Here is a 27,413-nt window from a genome sequence, read left to right as displayed (position 1 = left end):
GTATAAAGTGCTGTCTATGAAATTATGATAATAAAAACATCCCAGGATGTATACTTTGTAATTGAAAAGGAGCTTTTAGTTATTCTCCCCTACTTGGATTTTTTTTTTTTTAATTTAAGTTTTTGTTTTAATTCTCGTCAGTTAGCCTACAGTGTTATACTACCTTCAGGTGTACAATGTGGTGCTTCAGCATTTCCTTACATCACCTGTGCTCATCACAAGAGCACCCTTCATCCCCATCACCTGATTACCCCCCCCCCCCCCACCTGCCTCTCTGGTGACCATCAGGTTGCCCTTGTTGCAATTTCTTTCTTGTTTTTCTTTAAATTGCTTTATACCTCACTGAAATGTTTGTGAATTCTTTCCCTAAGATATTATCAGAAACAGTTTTTGCACTGTAGAAACTTTGATATTTTCTCATATCTCTGCTCTTGGCTCCATCACTCTAGGGTTTAAAATTGCTCACTGGTGGGGGCCTGGGTGGCTCAGTCAGTTAAGCGGCCGACTTCGGCTCAGGTCATGATTTCGCGGTCCATGAGTTTGAGCCCCACGTCGGGCTCTGTGCTGACAGCTCAGAGTCTGGAGCCTGTTTCAGATTCTGTGTCTCCCTCTCTCTGACCCTCCCCTGTTCGTGCTCTGTCCTCTGTCTCAAAAATAAATAAATGTTAAAAAAAAAAAAATTAAAAAAAATAAAAATAAAAAAATAAAATTGCTCACTGGCTGCTTAGACGTTATAATGGTGAACATTGATTTTAGCCTGATTGGTTTATTTGTAATGTTTGTGTACTCATATGACATCATTGTTTTTAAAATTCCATCGCAGGCCCACAGAGCTGAGAACACTGAACTCGTAGATGAGGTTTATAACAGAAAATCTGTCCTGCTGATGACGATGGCTGTGATTTTATGCTGCAGCCCCGTCTGTGAGAAACAGGCTTTGTTTGCCCTGTGCAAGGCTGTGAAAGAGAGTGGATTAGAACCTCACCTCATTAAAAAGGTACATGTGGATGAATACTTTTTATTATCTTCCTTGGGTAACTTGTAAATAATTTAAAGAGTGTAAACTTATTTTAAAGTGGCTCTTGGAGACCGTTTTATTTTTTAGATCTGGAATATTGGAAAGTAGTAACTCTTTAGCGTATGTTTATTTGTATGTGGTATCATTTATTTTTTACCTCCAGCGTGTCACGGGGTGTTCATTGAACTGATAGGGATCAGTGACCTTTCATCAGGCAGACCAGGCCCTCTGGAATTGCTTTTATTGAGGGAGACCCATAGAGAAAAGAGCAGTAGCAAGTGTTTTGCCTGGGAGTTCTGGGTCACGACCTTGGGATCTAGCAGGGCTAGAAGTCAAATCATAGAGCTGTGACACTTTTAAAGTTGCAGGACTGGGAAAGGAACACTAGAGTCCATTTGTGCAATCACATCAGCACATTGTTGTTGAATGTTTGCCTCTGCCCCGTTCCACCACCTCACCTCCATGGTTTGGAAAGTTCCACGCCTTTCCATCATAGATGTTCATATGATGAACCAGTGATAGACCAGTGGCCTGACAGACCATTCAGGATTCTACCAGCATGGTCTCCATGGACCCTTAAAGTAGGCCAGCCTGTGGGTAATCAATCTTAGACCAGTTAACCTTTTAACATTTACTGAGTGGTCGCTATGTGCCAGGCTCTGTGCTAATTATATTAAATACATTTTTCTTGTTTAGCGTCTCTGAAGTATAAGTACTTTTATTATCTCCATCTCATAGATGAGGAAGCCAAGGTATAGAATAGTTGAATGAACGTGTCAAAGTTATGCTGTAAATAATGAAGGATTTAGATCTAGATATATTGTTTCATTGGTTTCTTAAAGCATTGACTTCTTTCTGATTTGTGCAGGTTTTAGAGAAAGTTTCTGAAACCTTTGGGTACAGACATTTAGAAGACTTCATGGCTTCTCATTTGGATTATCTGGTTTTGGAATGGCTGAATCTTCAAGATACTGAACACAGCTTATGTACTTTTCCTTTTATTTTATTAAACTACACAAATGTTGAGGATTTCTATAGGTAGGTGTACACACACAAGAAATATGTTCATTTTAAAATTAGAGGGTAATGTTTGGGAGCCCCCCACCCCCACCTGACACACGCACATACACACATGCACATACACATGTACGTGTGCACACACACACGCACACACACACACACACACACATCCGGAGCTTGGGGGCTGTATAGTAGGAGAGACAGGGCTGCTTGTTTTAATTAGAGTGTACTGAAGGGAATCACTGGGTTTAGGGTCCGGTCCTAGCTGTGCCAGTAACTAGCTGTGTAACTTCAGGCAAGCCATGAAAATACCTGCTCGGCTTTGGTTTTTCAATCTGTACAGTAAGAAAGTAACATCGGTCTCTAAGGACTCTTTCAGCTTTAAATTTTTTTTTGAATTTTTTTTATTTTTACATTTATTTATATTTGAGAGACAGAGAGAGACAGAGCACGAGTGAGGGAGGGGCAGAGAGAGAAGGAGACACAATCCAAAGCAGGCTCCAGGCTCTGAGCTGTCAGCACAGAGCCCGACATGGGGTTCGAACTCACGGACCGTGAGATCATGACTTGCGCTGAAGTTGGACGCTTAACCAACTAAGCCATCCAGGCGCCCCTCTTTTAGCTTTAATGTTTGGTATTCTTCCCTATGACAAACCAAAGAGAAATTACCAGTGGCTGTTATTTCTGCATTGTTCTTCCTTTCTGTTCCTTGGCTATGGACCATTTTGTCATTATTTTTATTAGATTTAAAGTGTAACGTAAAAATACTTATTTTGCTAAATCCTAACTCTTGAGAAGAAAATTTTGAAAATAGATTTGGAACAACTGAAGAATCATCTAGAGAATAATGTTTTGGTCTCAGGATGATGGGAAAGCAGTGCGTTATTCAGTGATCCTTGTTGTTTCATTTTGGCTATAACAGTATTTACATTCATAGTTTGAATTCACCGGGCACCTGGGTGGCTCAGTTGGTTAAGCGTCCAGCTCTTGATTTCAGCTCAGGTCATGATCTCACCATAGGTGAAATCTAGTCCCACATCAGGCTTTGTGCTGACAGTGTGAAGCCTGCTTCAGATTCTCTCTCTTCTCTCTCTCTGACCCCTCCCCTGCTTGTGCATGTGCTCTCTCTCTCTCAAAATAAACAAGTAAACTTTAGAAAAATAGTTTGAATTCATACATTTCTTTCACATTTCATTCTACATAAATGAAATAATTTTGCATAAATTGATTATGTAGAAGAGAGAAATTCATTTCCCACTTTTTTTGATCATAGAATTAGGTTGGTGTATTCTAAGATCTCTGTTTTCTTATGTGATTATTTAAAATTTATTTAACTTCATCTCTGCATTTATAAAATTAGAGTAAGAATGTTTAGTGATCTAGACAAAGTGATGTTCTAATGCTCGTTTCATTATTTTAAGGGCTGTGTTGTAAAATTTGACTTTGAGAAGTTATATATAACATGTACTTGAAATTTTTACATTTTTAGATCTTGTTACAAGGTTTTGATCCCACATCTGGTGATTAGAAGTCGTTTTGATGAGGTGAAGTCCATTGCTAATCAGATTCAAGAGGATTGGAAAACTCTTCTAACACACTGTTTTCCGAAGATTCTTGTAAATATTCTTCCTTACTTTGCCTATGAGGGTACAGGAGAAAGTGAGACAGCACAGCAGAGAGAGACTGCTACCAAAGTCTACGACACACTCAAAGATGAAAACTTTCTAGGAAAACAGGTATGACTTCACTTTTACCTACTAGCTCTAGGCCAAATGTGGGGCTCGAACTCACAATCCTGAGATCAGGGGTCTCATGCTCTACCAGCTGAGCCAGACAGACACCCCTCTTGAGCCCCTAATTGGTCTGAGATGTAACTTAAAGATTTTCTTTTTAATGTTTATGCATTTTTGAGAGACAGAGACAGAACGCTCTGCGAGTGGGGGAGGGGCAGAGAGAGGGAGGGAGACACAGAATCCGAAGCAGGCTCCAGGCTCCGAGCTGTCGGCACAGAGCCTGACTTGGGGCTTGAACCCACAAACTGTGAGGTTGTGACCTGAGCCGAAGTCGGACACCTAACTGAGCTACCCAGGTGCCCCCTGACATGTGACTTTAAAGTTTTAAGACCAGTCATCATTTATGTAGTAAAATTTAATATGTAGTCATCACTGTCTGGTGTAGGCAATCCGTGAATTTTTTTATTGTTGTTGTTATTACAGTGGTCTCTTCTTTTGAGTAGCTTTTATAAATGAAATGTTTTTAACCAGAAAAATTTTTAAAAACTTTGAAATTTATTGCTTTTTCATTTTTAAAATTTATTTTTATTGGCAGTAATACGTGAATGCAAGCTGGGTGTTCAATCCATGCACTACTGGACAGTGTATACAAAGTGTTCCTCACTGTCTCTTCAGTCCCATTGAGCTCTTTACTGTTCGGGGAGAAGTATGATCCCAGACTCCCATGCTCTGCTCTTTCTTTTTTCCATGACACTTACCACCTTTTAACGTGTAATATAAGTTACTTAAGAATATGGTTTATCTTCTCTGCTGTGAGTACTCGGACAGATTTTCTGCTGTTTTTTTTTTCTGCTTTGTACCCCTGCTACTTTGTATGTAGTGAATACTCATAATTTGAGAAAAGATGGAGTCAGGTAAAAAAGGATCTAACAGCTTCTGTTTTTAATATAACTTACATACATCCAAAATAATTTGAGGGAGATTACATTAAAAACACATATATAAACTTTGTTTAAGGTCAGAGAGGATTGGTAACTCTCAACTTTTTTGTTTTGTTTTGTAAGTAAGGGATGACTAAGCAAAGTTGGCTAATGTTAAAATTACAGTTAGATAAACTTCAAAAGACTTGTTTTGTTTGCCCCTGACCTATATGGAGCCAGCAAACGGAACGAATTTCCCAGCTGCTTAGAGGGACCACTGCCAGTCAGAGCTGCTTCTCAGTCAGTCTGGAGGCAAACGAGGAGCTCCCTTCTCAAAAGTTACTTGGAACTGGATGTTACAGCTCCAGAGGTTATGGGATTTATGAAAGACGCTGCTTTTATCCCCTCCCAGCCCGTCTTCCTGCTTAGACTTCTAAGCAGACCTAATCTTACTACTTCTTAAAATTATTCAAACCAAAAGACAGCAATTTTCAGAGTCAGAGTAAGTCTAGGAGGAGAACACAATTACACTGAGGCCTGATTGAAACATCAGTCTTGAGAATGAAGAGAGGCAAACTTAAATGATAATTTCTTATCTTCTTGGTTAAAGACATAAATTTTTATTAGTTGCAATTCCAGTTAGCATTAAGTTGTCACAAGTTAAGTTTTTCTTTGATTCTCTAATACACACTTTCTCTGAATCCATCTTGTTGATTCTTTTTTCAGTGAGTAAGGGTTGGTGCAGCTATTATTATTAGTCTCTAAGCCTCTTAAAACTGTCACTTGTGGAAAGCCAAAAATATTAACAGTTGCAACATTGTTTAGCTGTACCTAGACATCTGAACAGTATGTCCCTCAGCTAAACAGTACAGATCGGGCTTATTACAGAATAATAGGAAACTAGTGAAGCCGCTGGTCATTTTTTGTGTAAGGGAATTCATGAGTTTTTCCTTTGTTATTAATCAGATGGGGCCAATTTGTCCTTCCTTGTCCCAGATATACTTTGAAATGAGCTGGTGTTTTAAGAGGGTTGAAACCTTGGAAGTGGTGACCTGAATGACGGATGTGTAAGCCTGAGGGAAAGGCTAGCACCCTTACGTTTGGCTTCCTTTTTGTCACATTTTAAAATGCTTCTGTTATGAGGAAGTGTGTTTTCAAACCTCCTTGCACACCAAGTAAATCAGCCATTTATTTGCCTTTAAGTTTGGTGCCCTTGTAATTCCTAACTTGGAGAGCTAATGAGTCCTCCTTCACAACTTCATGACCGTCCTTCACTTGGCTGGGGTATATGTAACGCAGCAGGCCCATTCTGTATAATTAGAGAATGTGTGCCTCTCTCTGGGAGGCCGCCGTTAACAGGAGGTGGATCGATGGAGAACCTGCTCCTGTCTGGGAGGATTTTGGTTGACTGATGATGACAGGGGATGTGGGGGCCAGCTAGGCTCAGAATTTGGCACATCAGCCAAGTAGAAATCTGGGGGAAAGTTCTGCAGGGAACAGAGAAATGCTTATTGCCAGTCACTGGGAATTCTTACAAGTATTGTTAAGTGAGAGAGATCTCCCAAGTGAGTCAAGAGTAAAATGCAGACTGAGAAGCCGTGTAGATCAGTGGGGAATTTGGTTGGCAGGAAAATTACTAGGTTGAGGAATTCAGTGCTACAGCTGAAGCCTTAGTTAAAATGATTCTTTAAAATGAAACTAGAGGGGCGCCTGGGTGGCGCAGTCGGTTAAGCGTCCGACTTCAGCCAGGTCACGATCTCGCGGTCCGTGAGTTCGAGCCCCGCGTCAGGCTCTGGGCTGATGGCTCGGAGCCTGGAGCCTGTTTCCGATTCTGTGTCTCCCTCTCTCTCTGCCCCTCCCCCGTTCATGCTCTGTCTCTCTCTGTCCCAAAAATAAAAAAAAAAAAAAAAAAAAGAGAAAAAAAAAAAAAATAAAATGAAACTAGAGTCAGATTAAGGGAGTCTTGTTTGGTTAGATTTCCTTACTCTCCCCCAGGCTACAGGTCGGTTGCATAGCAGAAAAAAGTGGAGTTAGCCATATGTCTTGGCAGATCTTAGGTCTTTCATCATCTATTTCCTTTTACGGTCACTGACTCATTTTGGAAATGATGCCGTAACATTAGCCCCTTGAGCCGTGTTAAAGCTCACAGACATAAGAACTTAAACATTATTTTAATTTTGTATCCTTACAGATTGATCACTTATTCCTCAGTAATTTACCAGAGATTGTTGTGGAGTTACTGATGACGTTACACGAACCAGCAACTTCTGGTGGCAGCCAAAGCACTGACCTCGGTGACTTTTCAGGGTACGGGTATTTTAAATTTAGCGGATTAACTGCAATCTCAGAATTTCCTTGGGAAGCTTATTGCTTGACACCTTCAAATGTCTATTTCAGTTTTTAGGCACAGCTATGCTTTTAAATTGTTTCTTTAAAAGTAACTGCCTTTGACTTGAAGTACCACCTCCTTGCCTCTACTGGAGTCTCCCCACCATGATTGCTCGCTCCTTCAGGTGGATCACCTGGTTTGCAAATCCGTTGACCTTTTCCTTCTCAATCTTTCATTCTGTTTTTTGAAATTTCATGGACACATCCATGGGTTTCTTACCTGTGGCTTGCATTTCTAGATCACCTTTTCTTGATGCTCCTTAGCTCTCAGAATCTTACCTATGACAGCTTAACTTGGATGTGAGACGCACTTGGCTGTATATGTTACTTTCCCAGCTTGATTGTAAGCTTCTTGAAAGCACCCTTTACGTATTTTTGAGTTCCCTACCATGCCAGCTGTGCAAAAAAGTAATAATATCCACCCGAATACTTTTACTGTATAATTTCATTTGATGTAAATAGTGTTTGATTTCCCAGTCTTAAGGTATTAGTGCTTTTACAGTACTAGTTTAGAACTTTAATTCAAATGTGAAGTGATACCAAGGCTCATTTGTGGGATTGCCATTAACTTCATAAAAGATTTCGTCAGCAAATCATTTAAAATTGATTCAGTCATGGAGGGCACAGGTATTTAGATATGCTGACTGCTAACATGTAGACCGTCATAAGTCATTTGTGATTTTATTTAAAAGCCAAGTTTTTCAATGGAAGAGTAGTTGTAGAATGTGGGATTATTATTGTCTTAATTTTGTTCTGAAAATGATGACTGCGTGTTTTCTTCTGACTCTTAGGGATTTGGACCCTGCTCCTAACCCACCTCATTTCCCATCACACGTGATCAAAGCAACGTTTGCCTATATCAGTAATTGCCATAAAACCAAGCTTAAAAGCATCTTAGAAATTCTTTCCAAAAGCCCTGTGAGTACACATTTCTATTAAAATAACTGAAGAGAGAATTCCTTCTTTTTCAGCTCAAAAATCTGTGTAAGTGCATCTTAAAGAGAAAAAAAGATGAACAAATGGAAAATTCATCTGAATTAATTAAAAAGTAAAACACTCCTCAACAAGTTTATATCTTGGTATCTTACCTGTCAGTATTCATTGATGAAGCCTGAATTTCATGATAGTTTAGTCATATGTTAGCTCAGAGTGTAGATGTTTTTTAAATTATTTTTTGCTGTCTGAAAGCTAGATAAATTGACAATAGTTTTTTAAGTTCATGATATTAATTTTCTTAATGTAATATTTGCCTTTGATATCAAACCAACACAAAATTCTGTAATTTGTTATTTTGAATATAAAATACATTTGTTATAGCTGAGTATAAATGATTACATAAGTTTTTATGAAATGTCTCTTTATTTTCTAGGATTCCTATCAGAAAATTCTTCTAGCCATATGTGAACAAGCCGCTGAGACAAATAATGTTTATAAAAAGCACAGAATTCTGAAAATATATCACCTATTTGTTAGTTTATTACTGAAAGACATAAAAAGTACCTTAGGAGGAGCGTGGGCCTTTGTTCTTCGAGACGTTATTTACACTTTGATTCATTATATCAACAAAAGGTAAGAAATATATTTAGAGCAATATGTAAGTTTTTTCTACCCTGTTAGTTGAAAATTTACATAGTTTTAAGATGTAGAAGCCACAGTATTGTTTTCTTTATTTTGCTTTCTAATATATATCTACTTAATATTTTTTAAAAATTGAATTACTATTTCTTCATCTCAAAAAATATTAGTATTAAGGGTCTTCAACATTTAAAAAAAATTTTTTTTTTTTTTTTTTTTTTTTGAGAGAGAGAAACAGAGTGTGAGCCAGGGAGGGGCGGAGAGAGGGAGTCACAGAATCTGAAGCAGGCTCCAGGCTCTGAGCTGTTAGCACAGAGCCCAACGCAGGGCTCGAACCCACAAACTGTAAGATTGTGATCAGAGCTGAAATCTGATGCTTAACTGACTGAGCCACCCAGATGCCCCAATTCATCATTTTAAAATAAACTAATTTTAGATGGCCTGAAATATCTATGTCACTATAGTGGTTCTGGTCACCAGTTCCTGTGTGTGTGTGTGTGTGTGTGTGTGTGTGTGTGTATGTGTGTGTGTGTGTGTGTGTGTGTGTGTGTGTGTGTGTATAACACCCACTCTCTAGACACACACACACACACACACACACACACACACTCACACAATTCTCCAGACACCTGCTGGGTGTCCTACAGTTCAACTCAGATGTAGCTGGTTAGTGTCAGATTCCACAGATTGAGGTCTCAGTCCTGCAAGACTGCCTGCCCCTCCTTCCTTTCCAATGGCAGTCACTAGCCAGGATTAGCACCTGTGCTGACCAGCCAGCTCTACACTGCAGGTTCCAATGACCCTCTTCCTACAGTTCTGAGTCATTTTTAGAGTGGCTCTCAGAACTCAGGATAGCTGTTTACTGACTAAAATACCGCTTTATTATAGAAGGGCATAGCTCAGGAAAAGCCAGATGGAAGAAATCACGTAGGACCATGTATAGGGAAAGTGGGCACCACTTTGGATGGACTTGGCATCCTTATCAGAAATCATTTGGCCCTTGATGTGTGGATTTATTTCTCGATTCTCAATTCTATGTCCTTGGTTTGCCCTTGTGTCAGTACTACCTGGGTTTTTTGCTGTTGTTTTTGTTTGTTTTGTTTTTTTGAGAGAGCACAAGTGGGAGGGAGAGGGAGAGAGAATCTGAAGCAGGCTCCATGCTCAGCATGTGGGGCTCAGCCCCACAACCCTGGGATCAAGACCTGAGTTGAAATCAAGAGTCAGATGCTCAGCCCCCCAACCCACCCAGGCACCTTAATCTGATTATTTTTTTAATTTTTGTGTGAATTCTTTATGTATTTTGGATATTAACCTTCATCAGATATAGCATTTGGAGATATCTTATATCTTACCTTGTTGTTTTGTTGATAATTTCCTTTGCTGTGCAAAAGCTTTTTATTTTGATGAGATTTTTTCTTTTGTTTACCTTGCCTGAGGAGACGTACCTAGAAAAATGTTTCTCTGGCTGATATCAAAGAAGTTACTGTCTGTGATTTCTTCTAGGAGTTCTGTGGTTTCAGGTTTCCCATTTAGGTGTAATGAATTTTGAGTTTATTTTTGTGTGCAATTATAAGAAAGTGGTTTAGTTTCACTCTTTGGCACATAGCCGTTCAGTTTTCCCAGCACCGTTTGCTGAAATGACTGTCTTTTCCCTGTTGTAGATTCTTGCCTCCTTTGCTGTGGATTAAGTGACTATATAAGTGTGGATTTCTGGGCTCTCTGTTTTGTTCTGAAAACTGGCTATTTTACTATTAAATTGTGGTAAATGGGGAAATCACACTCTCCCCTTCCCTAGGGTTTGACTTTTTTTTCCCCTAATTGTCGAAGGTTGTAGTGGTCCATATGTTTCATGAGTGTGCAAACTCTTTTTGCCAAGGGTGTGTTCCTCACCGTATGTGGCTACTGAAGAGTGTTCCTTGTGTTCAGGTAGTATTTTTACACAGATTTCCTTGAATGCCGAGAGCAAGTGATTGAATATGAGAGAGAGAGAGAGAGAGAGAGAGAGAGAGAGAGAGAGAGAGAGAGAGAGAGAATGAATGAGAATCTTTCCCAACTTCTGCAGGTTGGCTCTTTGTGAGGACTTGCCTTCACGGGCAGGTTCTCACCCAGCCTAGGGACTAGCCCAGCATGAACACGTATGGTCTTCCTAGGTGTTTTTTGAATAAGCTTCTTACCTTGGGCATATGTATGGCTTTCTCAGTGTCCCAGATATATGAGAGATTTTGAACTCTCTAATTTCAGGAAGAAACTTTCTTCCCAGCTTTTCATCCTAGGCTTTAGGCAGTCTGTTGCATGTCTGAACAATAATCTGTTGCCCCTCACAGCTGTGGGTAGTTGGCCAGTGTTATTTATGGTGCTTTTGAGCACTGCTCATGGCTCTTACAGCCTGGGGAGATTCAAGTAAGACAAACCAGAGTGAAGCACCCGCCCTTCAGGTAGCTCCCAGACAGGCTTAGGACAGATACACACAGTCATTAACAAATACGCTCTGCTCTGCTCCATCCAGAGCAAAGGGCCAGGATCCCATGCTGGGAATGGGGACTGTAGTTTTTTCATCACACCCGCCAAGGTGGGGAGGGAGTAGCGAGGCAGAGGCTGGTAGAACGCCATGAAGCTTTAAGTCTTTTTTTTTTTTTTTTTAAACACTTGTTTATTTAGAGAGAGAGAGCGCGCCAACGGGGGGAGGCAGAGAGAGAGGGAGAGAGAATCCCAAGCAGGCTCCGTGCTGTCTGTACAGATCCCAGTGCGGGGCTCGAACCCATGAACTGTGAGATCATGACCTGAACCGAAGTCAGATGCTTAACCGACTGAGCCACCAGGCACCCCTCCATGGTGCCGTTTAAGTTGCCGTTTTTGTTTGTTTTTTGTTTGTTTGTTTTTTAGCATTTGCTCGACTTCTGTACACCTTTGCCTATTTGACAGAGTTCTGACAAAGTTCTGCCCGCTCGGCCTGTCAGGAGGGGGGATTGGAGCTGTCTACTCTCTCATTTTGCTGTTGTCACTTCTCTTTTTGGTTTTTAAACCATTAAGGAATTAGATACAAAAGTGACTTGTGTCAGGGTCACTTCAGAATTAGAGCTGCTGAATAAAAATGACTTTTTAATGAGCTCATATGGAAGCAGTTTCCCAGAACTTACTGTTTTTTGCCTGTGTCACAGGCCTTCTCGTTTCATGGACGTGTCGTTACGAAGCTTCTCCCTGTGTTGTGACCTGTTAAGCCGGGTTTGCCACACAGCAGTCACTTACTGCAAGGATGCTTTAGAAAATCACCTTCATGTCATTGTCGGTACACTCATACCCCTTGTGGATGATCAGATGGAGGTTCAGGAACAGGTGATGCCCAAATCATCTTCACAAAGATATTTGACATACATTGATAGAGCGTTATTGGAAGGAGCTGAACGTTTTACGTTTACTTGGTGCAGTGGGTCATTTCAGTGAAAATATTCTTTGAAAAATGGTTGGAAAAACATTTTCAGTTAATTAAGCCTTGTAATCATTTAATTACAGAGCACCTAATAATTTTTTTTAATTTTTAAAATTTTTTGTATTTGAAAGAAACAGAGACAGTGCGAGTGGGGGAGGGGCAGGGAGAGGGAGGAGAGAGAGAGAATCCCAAGCAGGCTCCGCACTCCCAGCATAGAGACCAGTGTGGAGCTTGAACCCACAAAACCTCAAGATCATGACCTGAGCTGAAACCAAGAGTTGGGTGCTTAGCGGATCGAGCCACCCAGGCGCCCCCAGTAACTTGGATCTAACAGATTACCTAACAGTGTCTGTCTCTTCCTTGCTTTGAAGTATAGAGGTAATGAAAACGAGGGACAGCAGTTCATACTACTGTCATGGTGTGTGAGATACTGCTTAAATAAAATGTTCCGGTAATATTGGCATTTCTCTACCCCAGTACCCATGCTATAGCAGCAACTTACGTATTTGTTGACTCATTTGAAAACAGTAATAGCTGGTACTATAGAAGTAATTAGAACCTTTTATCTGAACTAGGCCAGTAGAGTTTTTATCACTTATTATAGTAGGTTTGGTTGTTTTACTTTAAAATGTAATTAAACCATTTTTTCCTTTTGATTTTTTCTTTTTAAAATTATGTTTAGGTATTGGACTTGTTGAAATACTTAGTGATAGATAACAAGGATAATGAAAACCTCTATATGACAATTAAACTTTTAGATCCTTTTCCTGACCATGATGTCTTTAAGGATTTGCGTCTTACTCAGCAGAAAATTAAATACAGTAAAGGACCCTTTTCACTTTTGGAGGTAATAATTATTCCATCATCTTACTATTTTGTATTAGGATAAAGAGCAATACTTTTTGAACACTTCTAATTCTCTGAAAGAAAACAACTGAGTCTTTTAAAAAAAACTGTGATAAAAAATAACCTGAGATTTAGCTTCTCAACAAAAAAGTGAGTCTTAATATATCCTCTTGTATTGCAGTAAAATTGTAAATATTAAGTTTTTTTTTTGTTACGGTCTGAAATTAAGTATTGAAGAAATGTGATATAAAATATGCTTGATTTTCGTATGCATCAGATTCATTAATTCCTCAAAATTACTGTGTGATCTTTTGAAGGACAATTTGATGTTTGAAGTAGAGATGATATTTGAATTTTTAAAGAGTTTTTCAAGTTTTAATCTTACTTTAATCTTTATAAACTTGAAAATTATTTTCAAGTGTGTTTTTTAGCATAAATTTTATTCCAATTTTAAAACCATACTCTATATTTGACTGCATATCAATGTGATAATATAGCTAAATGTACTAACATATAAAATGGGAGTTACAGTACTAAATAAGTAGAAATTTAAACTTTTCCCTTGGAATATGCTAATTATAATCTTAAAATCTTAAAGATGTTCTTGTGAGAGAGTCAAGATTAAAACATTGGCCAACAAAACAAAACAAAACAAAAAAACCAAACCACATTGTAGGACTGAACTGGAAGAAGTCATTTATTTCTACCTTGTTTGGTAATAATAAAGCTGTGAGTCAGTGTCTGCGAAAGGCTCTTAGTAATTTTTTTCTTTTGAGTTTTATTTCGCAGACTTCATACAAATCAAAAAACCAGTTATGTTTTTAACTAATGCTCTCTTTCAGGAAATAAATCATTTTCTCTCCGTGAGTGTTTATGATGCACTTCCTTTGACAAGGCTCGAAGGGTTGAAGGATCTTCGCAGACAGCTGGCACAACATAAAGATCAGATGATGGATCTCATGAGAGCATCTCAGGGTACTGATGTCAATGACCCGAGTTATTTGTACCTATTTCTTTTGGAAAGAGCTTTGTAAACTTTTTTTTTTTTTTTTTTTTTTGAGTTTTGTAAACTCTTACTCTTTGATTAATTGCCACGGACTTAGTTTAGATTCTGATCCTTTAGTTCAAACCTCTATCATTTCTCTTCTAACTGGGAAAGAGGTCATTACATGGCCTCCTCACCTTGAATTACCCTCATTTCATCCATCCCCTGCACCTCAGCCAGGGTGATTTCTCTGAACCCAAACATGATTGCATTATTCTCTTGCTTGAAAAGTTTTAATCCCTTCCTGCTGCCTGAGACAGAAATTTGAGTTCCTTAGAGCCAGGCATACAGGCAATGTGTCTCTCTGCCTCCTGCTCCAACTCGTATTCATAGAAGAAACGTGTCCCACTTACAGCCTCTTAGCCATGTGTGTGCATGTAATTGTGTGCATATGTGTGTGTTTTCTGTATACACACATATTTGTATATGTGTTTCTACCTTTTTCTCATTTAAGAAAACATTCATTTTTATGTTATTTTGATTTCAGTTTAGGTTACTGTAATATTGTACTTGGAAATTTTCTCTACTTACATTTTGATTTTCATCTTGTACCCATTAATTTCACATTTCCATTGTGATTTTTTTCCAGTAACTTTAAAAACTAATATTGGGGGCGCCTGGGTGGCTCAGTCGGTTAAGTGTCCGACTTCAACTCAGGTCACGCTCTCACGGTCCGTGAGTTCGAGCACCGCATCGGGCTCTGGGCTGATGGCTCGGAGCCTGGAGCCTGCTTCCGATTCTGTGTCTCCCTCTCTCTCTGCCCCTCCCCCGTTCATGCTCTGTCTCTGTCTCAAAAACAAATAAACGTTAAAAAAAAAATTAAAAAATAATAAAAACTAATTTTGATTTTGACCACCTGAGCTCAGAGCTCGTAGCACATTTGTTCTGAGATGAGTGTTTGTGTAAAGATGAGAAACTGTATCTTTTGTTCTCGTGTGTTTGGGTCATTCATTGGTCTAGACTTCTCTTGTCCAGTAGCTGTTCATAGCTACTTAAATTTCAGTGAATTAAAGTTTAATAAAATTTAAAATTTAGTTTCTTATATCATACTAGCTCATGTCACGTTCTCAGGAGTAAGTGAGCTAGTGGCTGTTGTTGGACAGTACAGATTATGGAACATTTCTGTCATTGCAGAAAGTTCTATTGGATATTGCTGTTCTAGACTAAATGCTAGATGTTGAAGAACATGACATGCTCCCAAGGTCTCTTTCAGGTTGATGTTGAATGACTTTTGTATTTCTTACTGTGATTTTCCTAAGGTATTGACTTATCTGTGCAACATATGAAGACATTTCTCTTTCTCTCTCTGCCAAATATTGCCAGTCATTTTTACATGGTTCTGTTTTATAAGTCGAGATCTATTCACTATATATTTTTTGACCTTCTTATGGTTTTAAAACCTTGTTTTAAAAAAAAAAACTTGATAAAAGTGTTTTAGATAATTTGATATATAAGCCTGTTGTAAAGAAATGTGTATTCTCCGGTGTAGTTGAAACTAATTTTTTTAAAACTGCTCCTAGAAAACCCACAAGATGGCATAATGGTGAAACTAATCGTCAGCTTGTTGCAGTTATGCAAGATGGCAGTGAGCCACACTGGTGAAAGAGAAGTTTTAGGTAATCTCTGGCTAAATGAATGTGAGTTTTTCTGTTTGAGTGGCCATTCCTGTTTTCACAATCAGTAGAAGTTTGTCATTTGGGTTATTAAGGAAACGTGCGGTGCTAGCTGAGGTATAGTTCTGTCTAGTTTAGATGGCCTTAAGCAGCCCTCCTTTCGTACTTCCCTTAAACATTTATAAAAGTGAAAAGTTAGCGATATACACGTGTGCAAAACCGTTCTTTTGAAAAGGCCTTGGTTATCTTTAGGAAAGTTTGAAATACCTGTTTGTAGCATTAAGTTGCAAATCATCTTTGATACATTTTGTAAATATAACTGATTAGTACTTAGTCTTTTTGTAGGACAGAAATAAGATGAGGTTTTGGAGGGCTAGATGAATTAAACTCAGATATTAAAACCACATTTGGGGCATCTGGGTGGCTCAGCTAGTTGAATGTCCTACTTCAGCTCAGGTCATGATGTCGCCATTCATGAGTTTGAGCCCTGCATCAGGCTCTGTGCTGACAGCTCAGAACCTGAAGCCTACTTCAAATTCTGTGTCTCCCTCTTTCTCTGCCCCTCCTCCTCCCCGACTTACACTGTCTCTCTCCCTCTCAAACATTAAAAAAAAAAAATTAAAACCACATTCAAGTCCTATACTATTTGTAGGGTATCGTATTGTAAGATAAATGGCCACCATACATCCTGCCTAGAAGAGGTGTTTAGACTTAGTGATCCCAGGCTGGAAACACTGAATGATTGAAGTCAGCTTGAAGTTGTCATGACAGCATTGATTCAAATAAGAAAAATGGAGGAATAAGAGGTCCTTCAGATACTATTTCCTTTCAGTGAAGCCTTCCTTCACATCTCAGGGGGAGCCTATTATCTGGGGCACTTCTTTTTTTTTTCTTTTGTAAATTTTTTATTGAAATATACCTTACATACAGAAAAGTATAGAAATGATAAGTATGTAACTCGAAAACTTTTCACAAATGGAACACACCTGTGCTTTTAGCATCCAGACCAGGAAACAATCTTATTAACGCCCTAGAAGTTTCCTTTGACCAAGGAATTTATACCTTATCCATGGTGGCACTGTTTCTAGAGACAAACCTGATTTGCTACAGGAGCCCTAAGTGGCTTTCCTGTGTAGCATAAAATCTTAACATGGTTTTATTAAGTAGCCACAGCTCACATCATACTTAGTGGTGAGAGACTGAAAGCTTTCAGCCCCACATCAGGAAAGAGACAAGGTTGCCCTCTTTCACCAGTGCTGTTCCAAGTTGTACTGGAAATTCTAGCCGGAGCAGTGGGACAAGAAGAGAAAAAGCATCCAAATTGGAAAGGGAGAGGTAGAATTGTCTCTATCCACAGATGACATCATTCTGTATCTAGAAAATGCTAGAGAATCTACAAGAAAGCTACTGTAACAGGGCCAGCAAATGAATCACAATCGCAGGATGTAAGATCCATACACAAGATTGAGTTGTGATTATGTACACCAGCAGTGAGCAATCTGAAAAGAAAATTTCGTTCCATTTACCATTCTGTTCATAATAGCCTCTAAGAGAATCCGGTACCTGGGGATAAATTTAAAGAAGGAAGTGAAATACTTGTACACGATCTGTTTGTTACAAGTGAATCACCAAGGACACCCCACATTGAAGGGGAGAGGAATCAGGCTCCACCTTTGGAAAAGAGAGCTATCAAAAAAGTTGTGAACATACTTTAATAAATTCCATCACTCCTGGAAAAGAGCGTGAGGGAGTTCTCTGGCATGCAGAAACTGCTCCCTATCTTCATCTGGGTAGTGATAACACAGGTGGAAAAAAACATGTATGAATTTTCACTAAAGTAAGTGTTTCAGATTGGTGTGCTTCGTGTGCGTAATACTTAAAATTTTAACAGGCTTAAGTCTGTTGATAACGTTCATACAGTAGCTCTGTTTACACTTTCATTCTTAATACCTATATTCTGTTAATGACTTCTCTGTCCTGGATATGATTTTATATGGGAAAATACCTTTGCCCACATGGATGTATAAAGGCAGTGATACAATGTATTGCAGCTTCTTTATTCAGTCTTTGGTTAACCACTCAACTCTTGAAGAATGACAAAACATTTTATTTTTGAAGTTAGAAAAGTTGTTTTATGGAAGAACTCTAAGCTACAAGTGTACTGACAAGGAGTTTCTCTATACAGAGGCTGTTGGAAGCTGCCTGGGAGAAGTGGGTCCTATAGACTTCTCGACAATAGCTATCCAGCATAGCAGAGATACATCTTCTACCAAGGCCCTGGAGTTCTTTGAAGATAAAGAACTTCAGTGGACCTTCCTAACGCTGACCTACCTGAATAATACGCTAGTAGAAGATTGGTGAGTATTTAATGATACTTTATATCTGATAGCACCTACCTCGTCCTATGTTCAAGGAGAATGATACTTTATATAAACAAACATCTCTCCTAACTAAACTTTTCCCCTGTAAGCTGCATACTTTTTTTTTTTTTTTAAGTTGATTTATTTATTTTGAGAGAGAGCATGTACACGTGCCGGGGAGGAGCAGAGAGAGAGGGAGAGGGAGAATCCCTGACATGGGGCTCGAACCCACACACCATGAGATCATGACCTGAGCCGAAGTCAAGAGCTGGATGCTCAACCTACTGAGCCACCCAGGCACCCCATAAACTGCCATACTTGTAATCTCAGGTATTCTAATGAAAATTGGTGTATTTTTATTAATTCACATAATCGCTGAAACCCTGCTAGGTGCCAGGCCCTGGATTCACTGGTGAGCACACCAGACTAGGTCCATGTTAAATTCTAGTGAGAGTAGACTAGAGAAACAGTAAGAAAAGTACCAGGTGGTTCTGTACAGAACATTAAAATAGAATTGCCAAAGAGGATGCTTGGGGCCCTTGTCAAGATCACAGGTGCTGCTCTCCTCTCATTTAGAGAATTATGATCCTTTTCCAGTAAGTCCTGGAGCAGAAGCTTCCTAACTCCAACAGTCTTCAGCTTAGACAGAGTTTTCTTTTGCCCTTTTATTCATTATGCGAAACAAAAGTGCCACACATATTATCCTGACTACTGCTTTGGTGGCTATGAATTCACTTGGGCTTTCTTTCTGCACACCCCTGCCCCATTTATGTATCTGTTTATTTTTGGTGTATGTGAGCACCTCCGTTTTGGGGAGGGTGGGTTCAGAGGAGTTTTGCCCACCACCAGACACCCTTCTAAGGTAATAAGGTGTCTTACCTGTGTTTGCCTGCAACTGGCCCACCTCTGAGAGAATAAATAGCTGGCAGTAATGTCTACGTGACATGTTTTCATTGTTCATTTAATGGGCATGTATCTTTCTCTTTTCTTGTTACAATAAAAATGCTGACAGCATTTCTTTCTCAACATTTTATTTAAAAAATTTTCAAGCCTACAGAAAAGTTGAAAGAATTTTACAGCAAATACCCGTATACTCACCACCTAGATTCTACCCTTACTGTTTCACTGCTGTCTCTGCTTCATCACCTCAAGCCATCCTTCTATCCACTTAGTAATCCATCTCATCAGTCAAACTGTATTTCAAAGTGTATATGGCATAGTCGTTGAAGATGTTTCCACAGAAAATTGGCAGGCAGCATTCACTACATGGTAATTTGGAGTTGGCTCTTCTGAAAAGGGTGGGCAAAGATATTTAATGTGACTTAAACTGTAAAGCATAAGGAACCTCTTTGTGTAAGAGGAAACAAATCATGACGTTTGAAGGCCTCCGGTCTACCAAGGGAATGTTGACCAGAGGATTCTCCCAAGAGCTGGTCCTGGAAGGCTTGTGTGAGCAAGTGTCATCCCGCTGATCACTGATGGGTGTGAGCGGGAATGAAGTGTAGGTGATAAGGGATGAAACATCCCAGACTGGGAGATAACTCCAGAGCAGGGATTAGCGTGGTGTGTCTGAGGAGCAGAAAGAAGATGATGATATGTTTGAAATTAAAAAGGTAGGACTAATTCTGATTACGAAATTTGGATTATATTTGAAACATACATGAAAGCCATAGAGTTTTGAGCAGAGTAGTGTCAGGATGCAGCCTACTGTTTCACTCTGGCTTGTATGTGGCAGATGGCTTGTGGAGGGGAAACGGGAAGCCCAGTTATGGAGCAGCTGGGGTGGTCCAGAGGGGAAATGATGGTGATTCGGGTTAGGGTGGTGGGGACAGAGGGCAGGTGGAACATTACTGGAGCCAAGGTGTGTTTTTAACGGAGACCCGGCAGGACTTGCCTGTGAGTCGGGTGTGGAGCAGTGAGGGAGAGGGGATGAAAGGTGAGTCCAGGTTTAGGGTTTATGCTTCCACATCTTAAATTGAGAAACCCAGGAGGAACAAGCCTTTATTTCATAGCTCATCGCCAGTTTACAGGGTCAGGCTTTTGATGTTCTTGTCCACTTATATTTTCAGCTTTCTTGTATCACAGCCCTCCTTTTCCTAATATTTTGCAAAGCAAAAGGACTTTCAGGGTATTATTACAGGTTTCAGATGCCTTACCTCATGATTCTCAACTAGGTTCTGGTCAGAATACGTGTGTACTTACTGTTTGTTTAAAGTTGTTGCAGACTTGGGGCCCCTGGGTGCCTTTGTCAGCTAAATGTTCAGCTTTGGCTCAGGTCACGATCTCATGGTTCGTGAGTTCGGGCCCCGCATCGGGCTCTGTGCTGACAGCTCAGAGCCTGGAGCCTGCTTCAGATTCTGTGTCTCCCTCTCTCTCTGCCCCTCCTCTGCTCACACACACACTCACTCCCTCTCAAAAATAAATAAACATTACAATAAAACAAATAAAATTGTTCCAGACAATAATTTTATCATTTGAGGGAAAAGCTATTCTTTTTTGCCCAAATTATTTACATCTTTTAGATAAAGCACTATCAAAGTATTGTTTTCTCAGGTGAATTTGTATTCTGTGGTTCTCATTGCCCATATTTATTAGCCATTGTTATTTCCAAGTATTTCTTTTCCTGAGTACTTTTAATTTATAGCAGTCATAATGTAAACTTTATTGTAGTCATTGAAGGGAATTGCTGCAGTGATTAATAAGTCAGGCTTACTGAAGGAATATTAAAAATTCACTGATAATTTTGGCTTTGATGCTGTAGAATTTTATAGGTGTAAACTTTCCTTGTGTTAAAACTGCCTAACACAGTTGGCTTTTACAGTTTACAGTTGAACAACACAGAATTGAACTCTGCGGATCTACTTCTATGTGGATTTCTTTTGATAAACACAGCCCAGTACTCTAAATATATTTTCTCTTCCTTATGATTTTCTTAAAAACAGCTTTTTCCTAGCTTGCTTCTTTGTAGAAATACAGTATATAACACAGAACATATAAAATATATGTTAATTGACTGTTTATGTTATCAGTAAGGCTTCTGGTCAATAGCAGGTTGTTAGTGGTTAAGTGTTGGGGGAGTCAAGATTTTTATGCAAATTTTCGACTGTGGAGGGATCAGCACTCTTAACTCCTGTATTATTCAAGGGCCAACTGTAATGTAAATTTACTTAAATTTTTTATTCGAGGTTGATTCATGACCATAGTTGATATACTTTATAGGCATTTGAATTATGTATGTTTTTCAGTGTCAAAGTGCGATCAGCTGCTGTTACCTGTTTGAAAAGCATCTTAGCCACAAAGACTGGACATACTTTCTGGGAGATTTATAAGACGACAACTGATCCCATGCTGATCTATCTACAGCCTTTTAGAACATCGAGAAAAAAGGTCTGTCAAATAGTGAATGTTTATTGAATACACACTGTCTAGAACAGTTGTATGTGCTGTGAGATATGACTGTCAAGTTTCTTAAGTAGCATTATACTAACGTTTAACCTTTCTCATAAGTAATTCCAACTGTACTTCTTGAATCCAGGGGATTTGTTTTTAATTTTAGCAGTGTGGAATAGTTGAGAGATAGAAAGCTCAACTTCAGATTGACGCAGGGGATAGGAGGAGTTCTTAGTGATAGGCCTTTTTTCTTAGGAGTAGAAAACCCTTACGTTGATCCCTCGAAAGCCCTTGGTGTTGGGTGTGGTGTGTAGTGTAGGTATTGTGCCACAAGCAACAGTTTATTCCCGAAGGAAGTTAAAATAGCACCGTCCTTCGGGATAGAAGGAACATACTTAAACATCATAAAAGCCATATATGAAAGGCCCACAGCTAATATCATCCTCACTAGGGAAAAACTTCCCCCTCTCTCCCTGGGAGAGCTTTTCCCCTGAGATCAGGAACACGACAGGGATGTCCACTCTCACCACTCTTGTTTAACGTAGTGTTGGAAGCCCTAGCATCCTCAGTCAGACAACAAAATGAAATAAAAGGCATCCAAACTGGTAAAGAAGAAGTCCAACTTTCACTTTTCACAAATGACATGATTCTCTACATGGAAAACCCAACAGACTCCACCAAAAGTCTGCTACAACTGATACATTAATTCAGCAAAGTTACAGGGTACAAAATCAATGTACAGAAATTGGTTGCATTTTTATACACCAATAATGAAGCAACGGAAAGAGAAATAAAGAAACGGATCCCATTTACAATTGCACCAAGAACCATAAAATATCTAGGAATAAATCTAACCAAAGATGTAAAAGACCTGTATGCTGAAAACCATAGAAAGGTTATGAAGGAAATTGAAGAAGACACAAATGGAAAAATATTCCACGCTTCTGGATTGGAAGAATAAATATTGTTAAAATGTCAATACTATTCAAAGCAATCTACACATTCAGTGTAATCCCAATCAAAATTGCATCAGCATTCTTCTCAAAGCTAGAAGACACAATCCTAAAATTTGTATGGAGCCCACAAAAGTCCCCAAATAGCCAAAGTAATACTGAAGAAGAAAACCAAAGCAGGAGGCATCACAATCCCAGACTTCAGCCTTTACTACAAAGCTGTAATCATCAAGACAGTATGGTATTGGCACAAAAACAGACACATAGACCAGTGGAATAGAATAGAGAACCCAGAACTGGACCCATAAATGTATGCCCAACAAACCTTTGGCAAAGCAAGAAAGAATATCCAATGACAAAAAGACAGTCTTTTTAACAAATGGTGCTGGGAGAACTGGACAGCAACATGCAGAAGAATGAAACTAGACCACTTTCTTACACCATTCACAAAAATAAACTCAAAATGGATGAAGGACCTGAATGGGAGACAGAAAACCATCAAAACCCTAGAGGAGAAAACAGACAACAACCTCTTTGACCTCAGCTGCAGCAATTTCTTACTCAACACATCTCTCCACTTGCAAGGGAATTAAAAGTGAAAATGAACTATTGGGACCTCATGAAGATAAAAAGCTGCACTGCAAAGGAAACAATCAACAAAACTAAAAGGCAACCATGGAATGGGAAAAGATATTTGCAAACAACTTATTGGATAAAGGGCTGGTATCCGAAATCTATAAAGAACTCACCAAACTCACACCTGAAAAAAAATAATCCAGTGAAGAAATGGGCAGATGACATGAATAGACGCTTTTCTAAAGAAGACATCCAAATGACCAACCGACACATGAAAAGATGCTCAACGTCATTCATCTTCAGGGAAATATAAAAGCCACACTGAGATACCACCTCACACCAGTCAGAGTGGCTAAAATGAACAAATGAGGAGACTATAGATGCTGGTGAGGATGTGGAGAAACGGGAACCCTCTTGCACTGTTGGTGGGAATGCAAACTGGTGCAGCCGCTCTGGAAAACAGTATGGAGGTTCCTCAAAAAATTGAAAATAGAACTACCCTACGACCCAGGAATAGCACTGCTAGGAATTTACCCAAGGGATACAGGAGTGCTGACGCATAGGGGCACTTGTACCCCAATGTTTATAGCAGCACTTTCAACAATAGCCAAATTATGGGAAGAGCCCAAATGTCCATCACCTGATGAGTGGATAAAGAAGAAGTGGTTTATATGTACAATGGAATACTACTTGGCAATGAGAAAGAGTGAAATCTGGCCATTTGCAGCAACGTGGATGGAACTGGAGGGTATTATGCTAAGGGAGATAAGTCAGTCAGAGAAAAGACAGAAACCATGTTTTCACTCTTAAGTGGATCCTGAGAAACTTAACAGAAGACCATGGGGGAGGGGAAGGGGAAAAAAATTACAGAGAGGGAGGAAGGCAAACCATGAAAGACTCTTAAATACTGAGAACAAAGTAAGGGCAGATGTGGGGTGGGGGAGAGGGGAAAGTGGGTGATGGTCATTGAGGAGGGCACCTGTTGGGGTGAGCACTGAGTGTTGTATGGAAACCAATTTGACAATAAATTACATAGTAAAAAAAAAAAAAAAAAACACCATCTGTAGTGAAATCTAAGATGACCTATAGATTTCTCCTTTGTCCACGGTAATAACCATTGCAAGGTTCTGAAAGTAAATACATAAGAACTCTTCCTTCTCTTTAGTCTAAACTTTCCTCTTTAGTATTTTCTTTTCATAAAGCACCTGGGAAATACACAGTAGAATTTTCACGAAATTAACTTGAGGACATATACCCATTATTGTAATAGTCTTTTTAATAGATCATCAATACAGTTTCGGTCTCAGTGAAATTACTGGTAATATAAAGTATTAATAAAACCAGTCATCTAAGCTATAAAACACTGTAGTTTTAACATTTTGAGAACTGATTTAATCTTGAAATCAGTTCTGTGTGGTGGACCCTGACTGGTTCTGTCCACAAGACAGGTGCTGCAGAGAGTTTGTGATTCATATAACACACTAGTGAGCTGAGGTTCGAACTCATGCATCCTGCTGTGTAGACCAGTAACTTTTTGGCATACCACTCTGCCATTCATGTAAACATAAATGTATTTTAATTTTAAAATGTACCCATTGCTTCCAGATTTTGTTTTAACTGTAGTTTGGTTTGGAAACAGATTCGTTTATGTCTGGATATTTGTTCTGCATAAGAAAGATAGAATGTATTTCTAATTGCCTTACTTACATGTGTTGACTGTTTTCTTTCTAGTTTTTAGAAGTACCCAGACTGGACAAAGAAAGTCCTTTAGAAGGCCTGGATGATACGAGCCTGTGGACTCCTCAAAGTGGAAATCATGACAGTTGGATAAAGAGGCTGACTTGTGCATTTTTGGATAGTGGAGGCACAAAGAGTGAAATTCTTCAATTATTAAAGCCAATGTGCGAAGTAAGATTAGTTAGTCTGACTTAATTACTCCCTTCCTACCTTTGCTGTTTTTATTTGAGCCTTCTCTTAATAGCTTTCTTGGCTGGTCACGTCCCGTTCGGCTTCTGTGTACACGATTCTGGTCTGCAGATCTGTGGTACTCGCATCATCTCCGTGGAGCGTCACCTCCATGGAGCAGTGCCCGCGCTCGGCCTTTGGGAACCCATTGCACGGGCGTGTTTAAATATTTAGCTATAACTTTGTGCGATCGGTTTCTGCTGTGGGCTAGCTACCTCCTAGATGAGCTCTAAAGGGTGCCACTAATGATAGTTAAGATACGGATGGTTGTAAATTATTTATATGAACCAAAAGTCTCCTGCTTTGTTGTTAGTTTACTTTTTTTTTTTAAGGTGTTTGTGATTCTCTTTCCCTGGTATATACTTTCTTGAGTGAGAAAAAGAACTAGGGTAGCAGTTAGCATTGCTCTTTTATTTTTGAAGGTACAGTACAGTTTATTTCAATAGAGGGTAAAGGTACATACCCAATTAAACACCAACTTTGTGTGCTTTTATCAAGTGTGCCAAACAGTACAATATCATGATGCTCTAAGGCTTCAAAAGCTGCATGATTCAATAGCAGTGTGAAAACAGAGTATCTGACTAGTTCAGACATCTGCCAGTTCAAAGTACTGATAGAGAAATGAGTATTTGGGTAAAGTGCCCTGATTGAAAGCAATTTAAAAAACGGTCCTTACTTCTACAGAAAAATTGTTGGCAGTGAATAAATTCTCACACTCTCTGCATTACTACGTAGCATTTGTGCTAAGTCAGCATGGTGATAACCCTGGACACACACACACATCGCATTTCCCATTAGTGAACATATCTGAGATTTTTTATAAAGTCCTGACTTTGGGTCACAAGATAAAATATCCCAAATATACATAGAGACAACACCCCAGCTCCAAATTCCTTAAATTCTTTATTTCTAAAACTGCCATTTTGATTTGTCTTTAGTCTAAAAGGAAAAGATAAAGTGTGCATTTGGTACACATTTGTTTTGTGTGTGTAGTATGTGATGAGTAATGAAGAGAGTGCCTTGACAAACATAAGGTTGTATGCTGTTTCAGTGTACCACGGGTATTAAAGTACTTATCTATACCTTGGAGTAGATCACAAACAAGTACCCACATCATATACCCATAAATTGGAGTTTATTAAAATAATAAACATTTTAACATGACTGTTGTAGCTTTTCACTGAGTGTAGCAAATGTACAAACATCAGCTTTCCAGCTTTTTTCTTTAACTTCAATCCCCATTTTCCTTTATAACAAATTAGAAAGCTGCTTTATTTTTTCTAATTTTTTTAATGTTGATTTATTTATTTATTTTAATTTTTTTTTTTAACGTTTATTTATTTTTGAGACAGAGAGAGACAGAGCGTGAACAGGGGAGGGGCAGAGAGAGAGGGAGACACAGAATCTGAAACAGGCTCCAGGCTCTGAGCTGTCAGCAAAGAACCCAATGTGGGGCTCGAACTCACGAACCATGAAATCATGGCCTGAGCCAAAGTCGGACACTTAACCGACTGAGCTATCCAGGTGCCCTGAAAGCTGCTTGTTATTAGTAACACTTGTCAACAGTGAAATTTTATTTGCTGTAGTGACCTAATAATTTCACTTGTAAGCAGTATCCTGTTTCATTGCATGCAGGTGGCCCAGGTCGGAAATGAACAGTTGTCATGTAATTGACAACATATGTTTGACATAGATACTCTAGATTAGTTTGATTTGTTTAAGCACTGCCTGAAAATGTATTGTGATTGTGTTGTAGAGGTACGTTGAGTTGATGGCAGATTGATTTTTTTTTTTTAAGTCTAATATGCCAGTAATGGATGAAAATTTTAAGTACATTATTTTCACTCAAACTCTTGATTTGATATGCTTGTATATTTTAGGTGAAAACTGACTTTTGTCAGACTGTGCTTCCATACTTGATTCATGATATTTTACTCCAAGATACAAATGAATCATGGAGAACTCTGCTGTCTACACACATTCAGGGATTTTTCACTAACTGTTTCAGACACTCCTCACAAACGAGCCGATCCACAACCCCTGCAAATTTGGATTCAGGTATTCTGTTCAATTTCTAGCATTTATACTTTAAGTTCTCAGTTCTAGAGAAAGGTGGATTTGTTTGAATCCCTTCAGGATGCTTTATTGGCTTAATTCCATAGCATCTAAATACTATTTCCTCATCTGTAGAATGGAGATGAAGGTTGTAGCCAGTTTTCAATGAGATGACATATAAAGCACCTGGGATAACACTTGATGCACAGTACTCCCTCAGGAAGTTGTGGCTCTTAATAAGGGAGCAACTAACTGAGCATTCGGTGTGTGTCAGGCACTAGGCTTGGCACGGACCTTAGCCACACAGAGAAGACGCCCTACAGTCTAGCAGTGGAAAAAGCAGGCTAATAAATGCAAGCAAATGTTAGGAGTACCATGTTGGAAAGATGATGAAATGTTCATGCTAAAGCTCTGGCCCCGACTCATTTGTTTGAAAACAACCCTTTTTATTACCAAATATTTATTGTGGAAAATAGAAATGAGCAGAAATTAAAAAATTAAGTTGCCCATAATTCCATGATCAAGGATA

At 39.1% G+C, this 27,413-nt stretch overlaps 1 protein-coding gene across 8 annotated transcripts in view; it reads left to right on the top strand.

Moving 5' to 3' along the window:
- The window catches only part of ATM (ATM serine/threonine kinase), a 129,762-nt gene that overhangs the window by 52,355 nt on the left and 49,994 nt on the right, over positions 1-27,413 (top strand). For 7 of the 8 annotated variants that reach the window (XM_078432709.2, XM_078432710.2, XM_078432711.2 and 4 more), the window contains 14 exons: positions 824-997; positions 1,887-2,056; positions 3,528-3,774; positions 6,883-6,998; positions 7,871-7,997; positions 8,449-8,648; positions 11,813-11,987; positions 12,764-12,928; positions 13,770-13,902; positions 15,493-15,588; positions 17,771-17,942; positions 21,191-21,332; positions 24,596-24,772; positions 26,710-26,887. In XM_078432709.2, coding sequence (XP_078288835.2) covers positions 824-997; positions 1,887-2,056; positions 3,528-3,774; positions 6,883-6,998; positions 7,871-7,997; positions 8,449-8,648; positions 11,813-11,987; positions 12,764-12,928; positions 13,770-13,902; positions 15,493-15,588; positions 17,771-17,942; positions 21,191-21,332; positions 24,596-24,772; positions 26,710-26,887 — 2,272 coding nt within the window. Of the gene's footprint in view, positions 1-823; positions 998-1,886; positions 2,057-3,527; positions 3,775-6,882; positions 6,999-7,870; positions 7,998-8,448; positions 8,649-11,812; positions 11,988-12,763; positions 12,929-13,769; positions 13,903-15,492; positions 15,610-17,770; positions 17,943-21,190; positions 21,333-24,595; positions 24,773-26,709; positions 26,888-27,413 lie in introns of those variants that run through there. The other variant, XM_078432714.2, reaches the window with a different exon arrangement.

The sequence above is a fragment of the Panthera onca genome, chromosome D1, assembly GCF_046562875.1.
Source record: "Panthera onca isolate mPanOnc1 chromosome D1, mPanOnc1 haplotype 2, whole genome shotgun sequence".
Taxonomy (NCBI): Eukaryota; Metazoa; Chordata; class Mammalia; order Carnivora; family Felidae; genus Panthera; species Panthera onca.
This window is presented reverse-complemented; position numbering and strand designations above follow the sequence as displayed.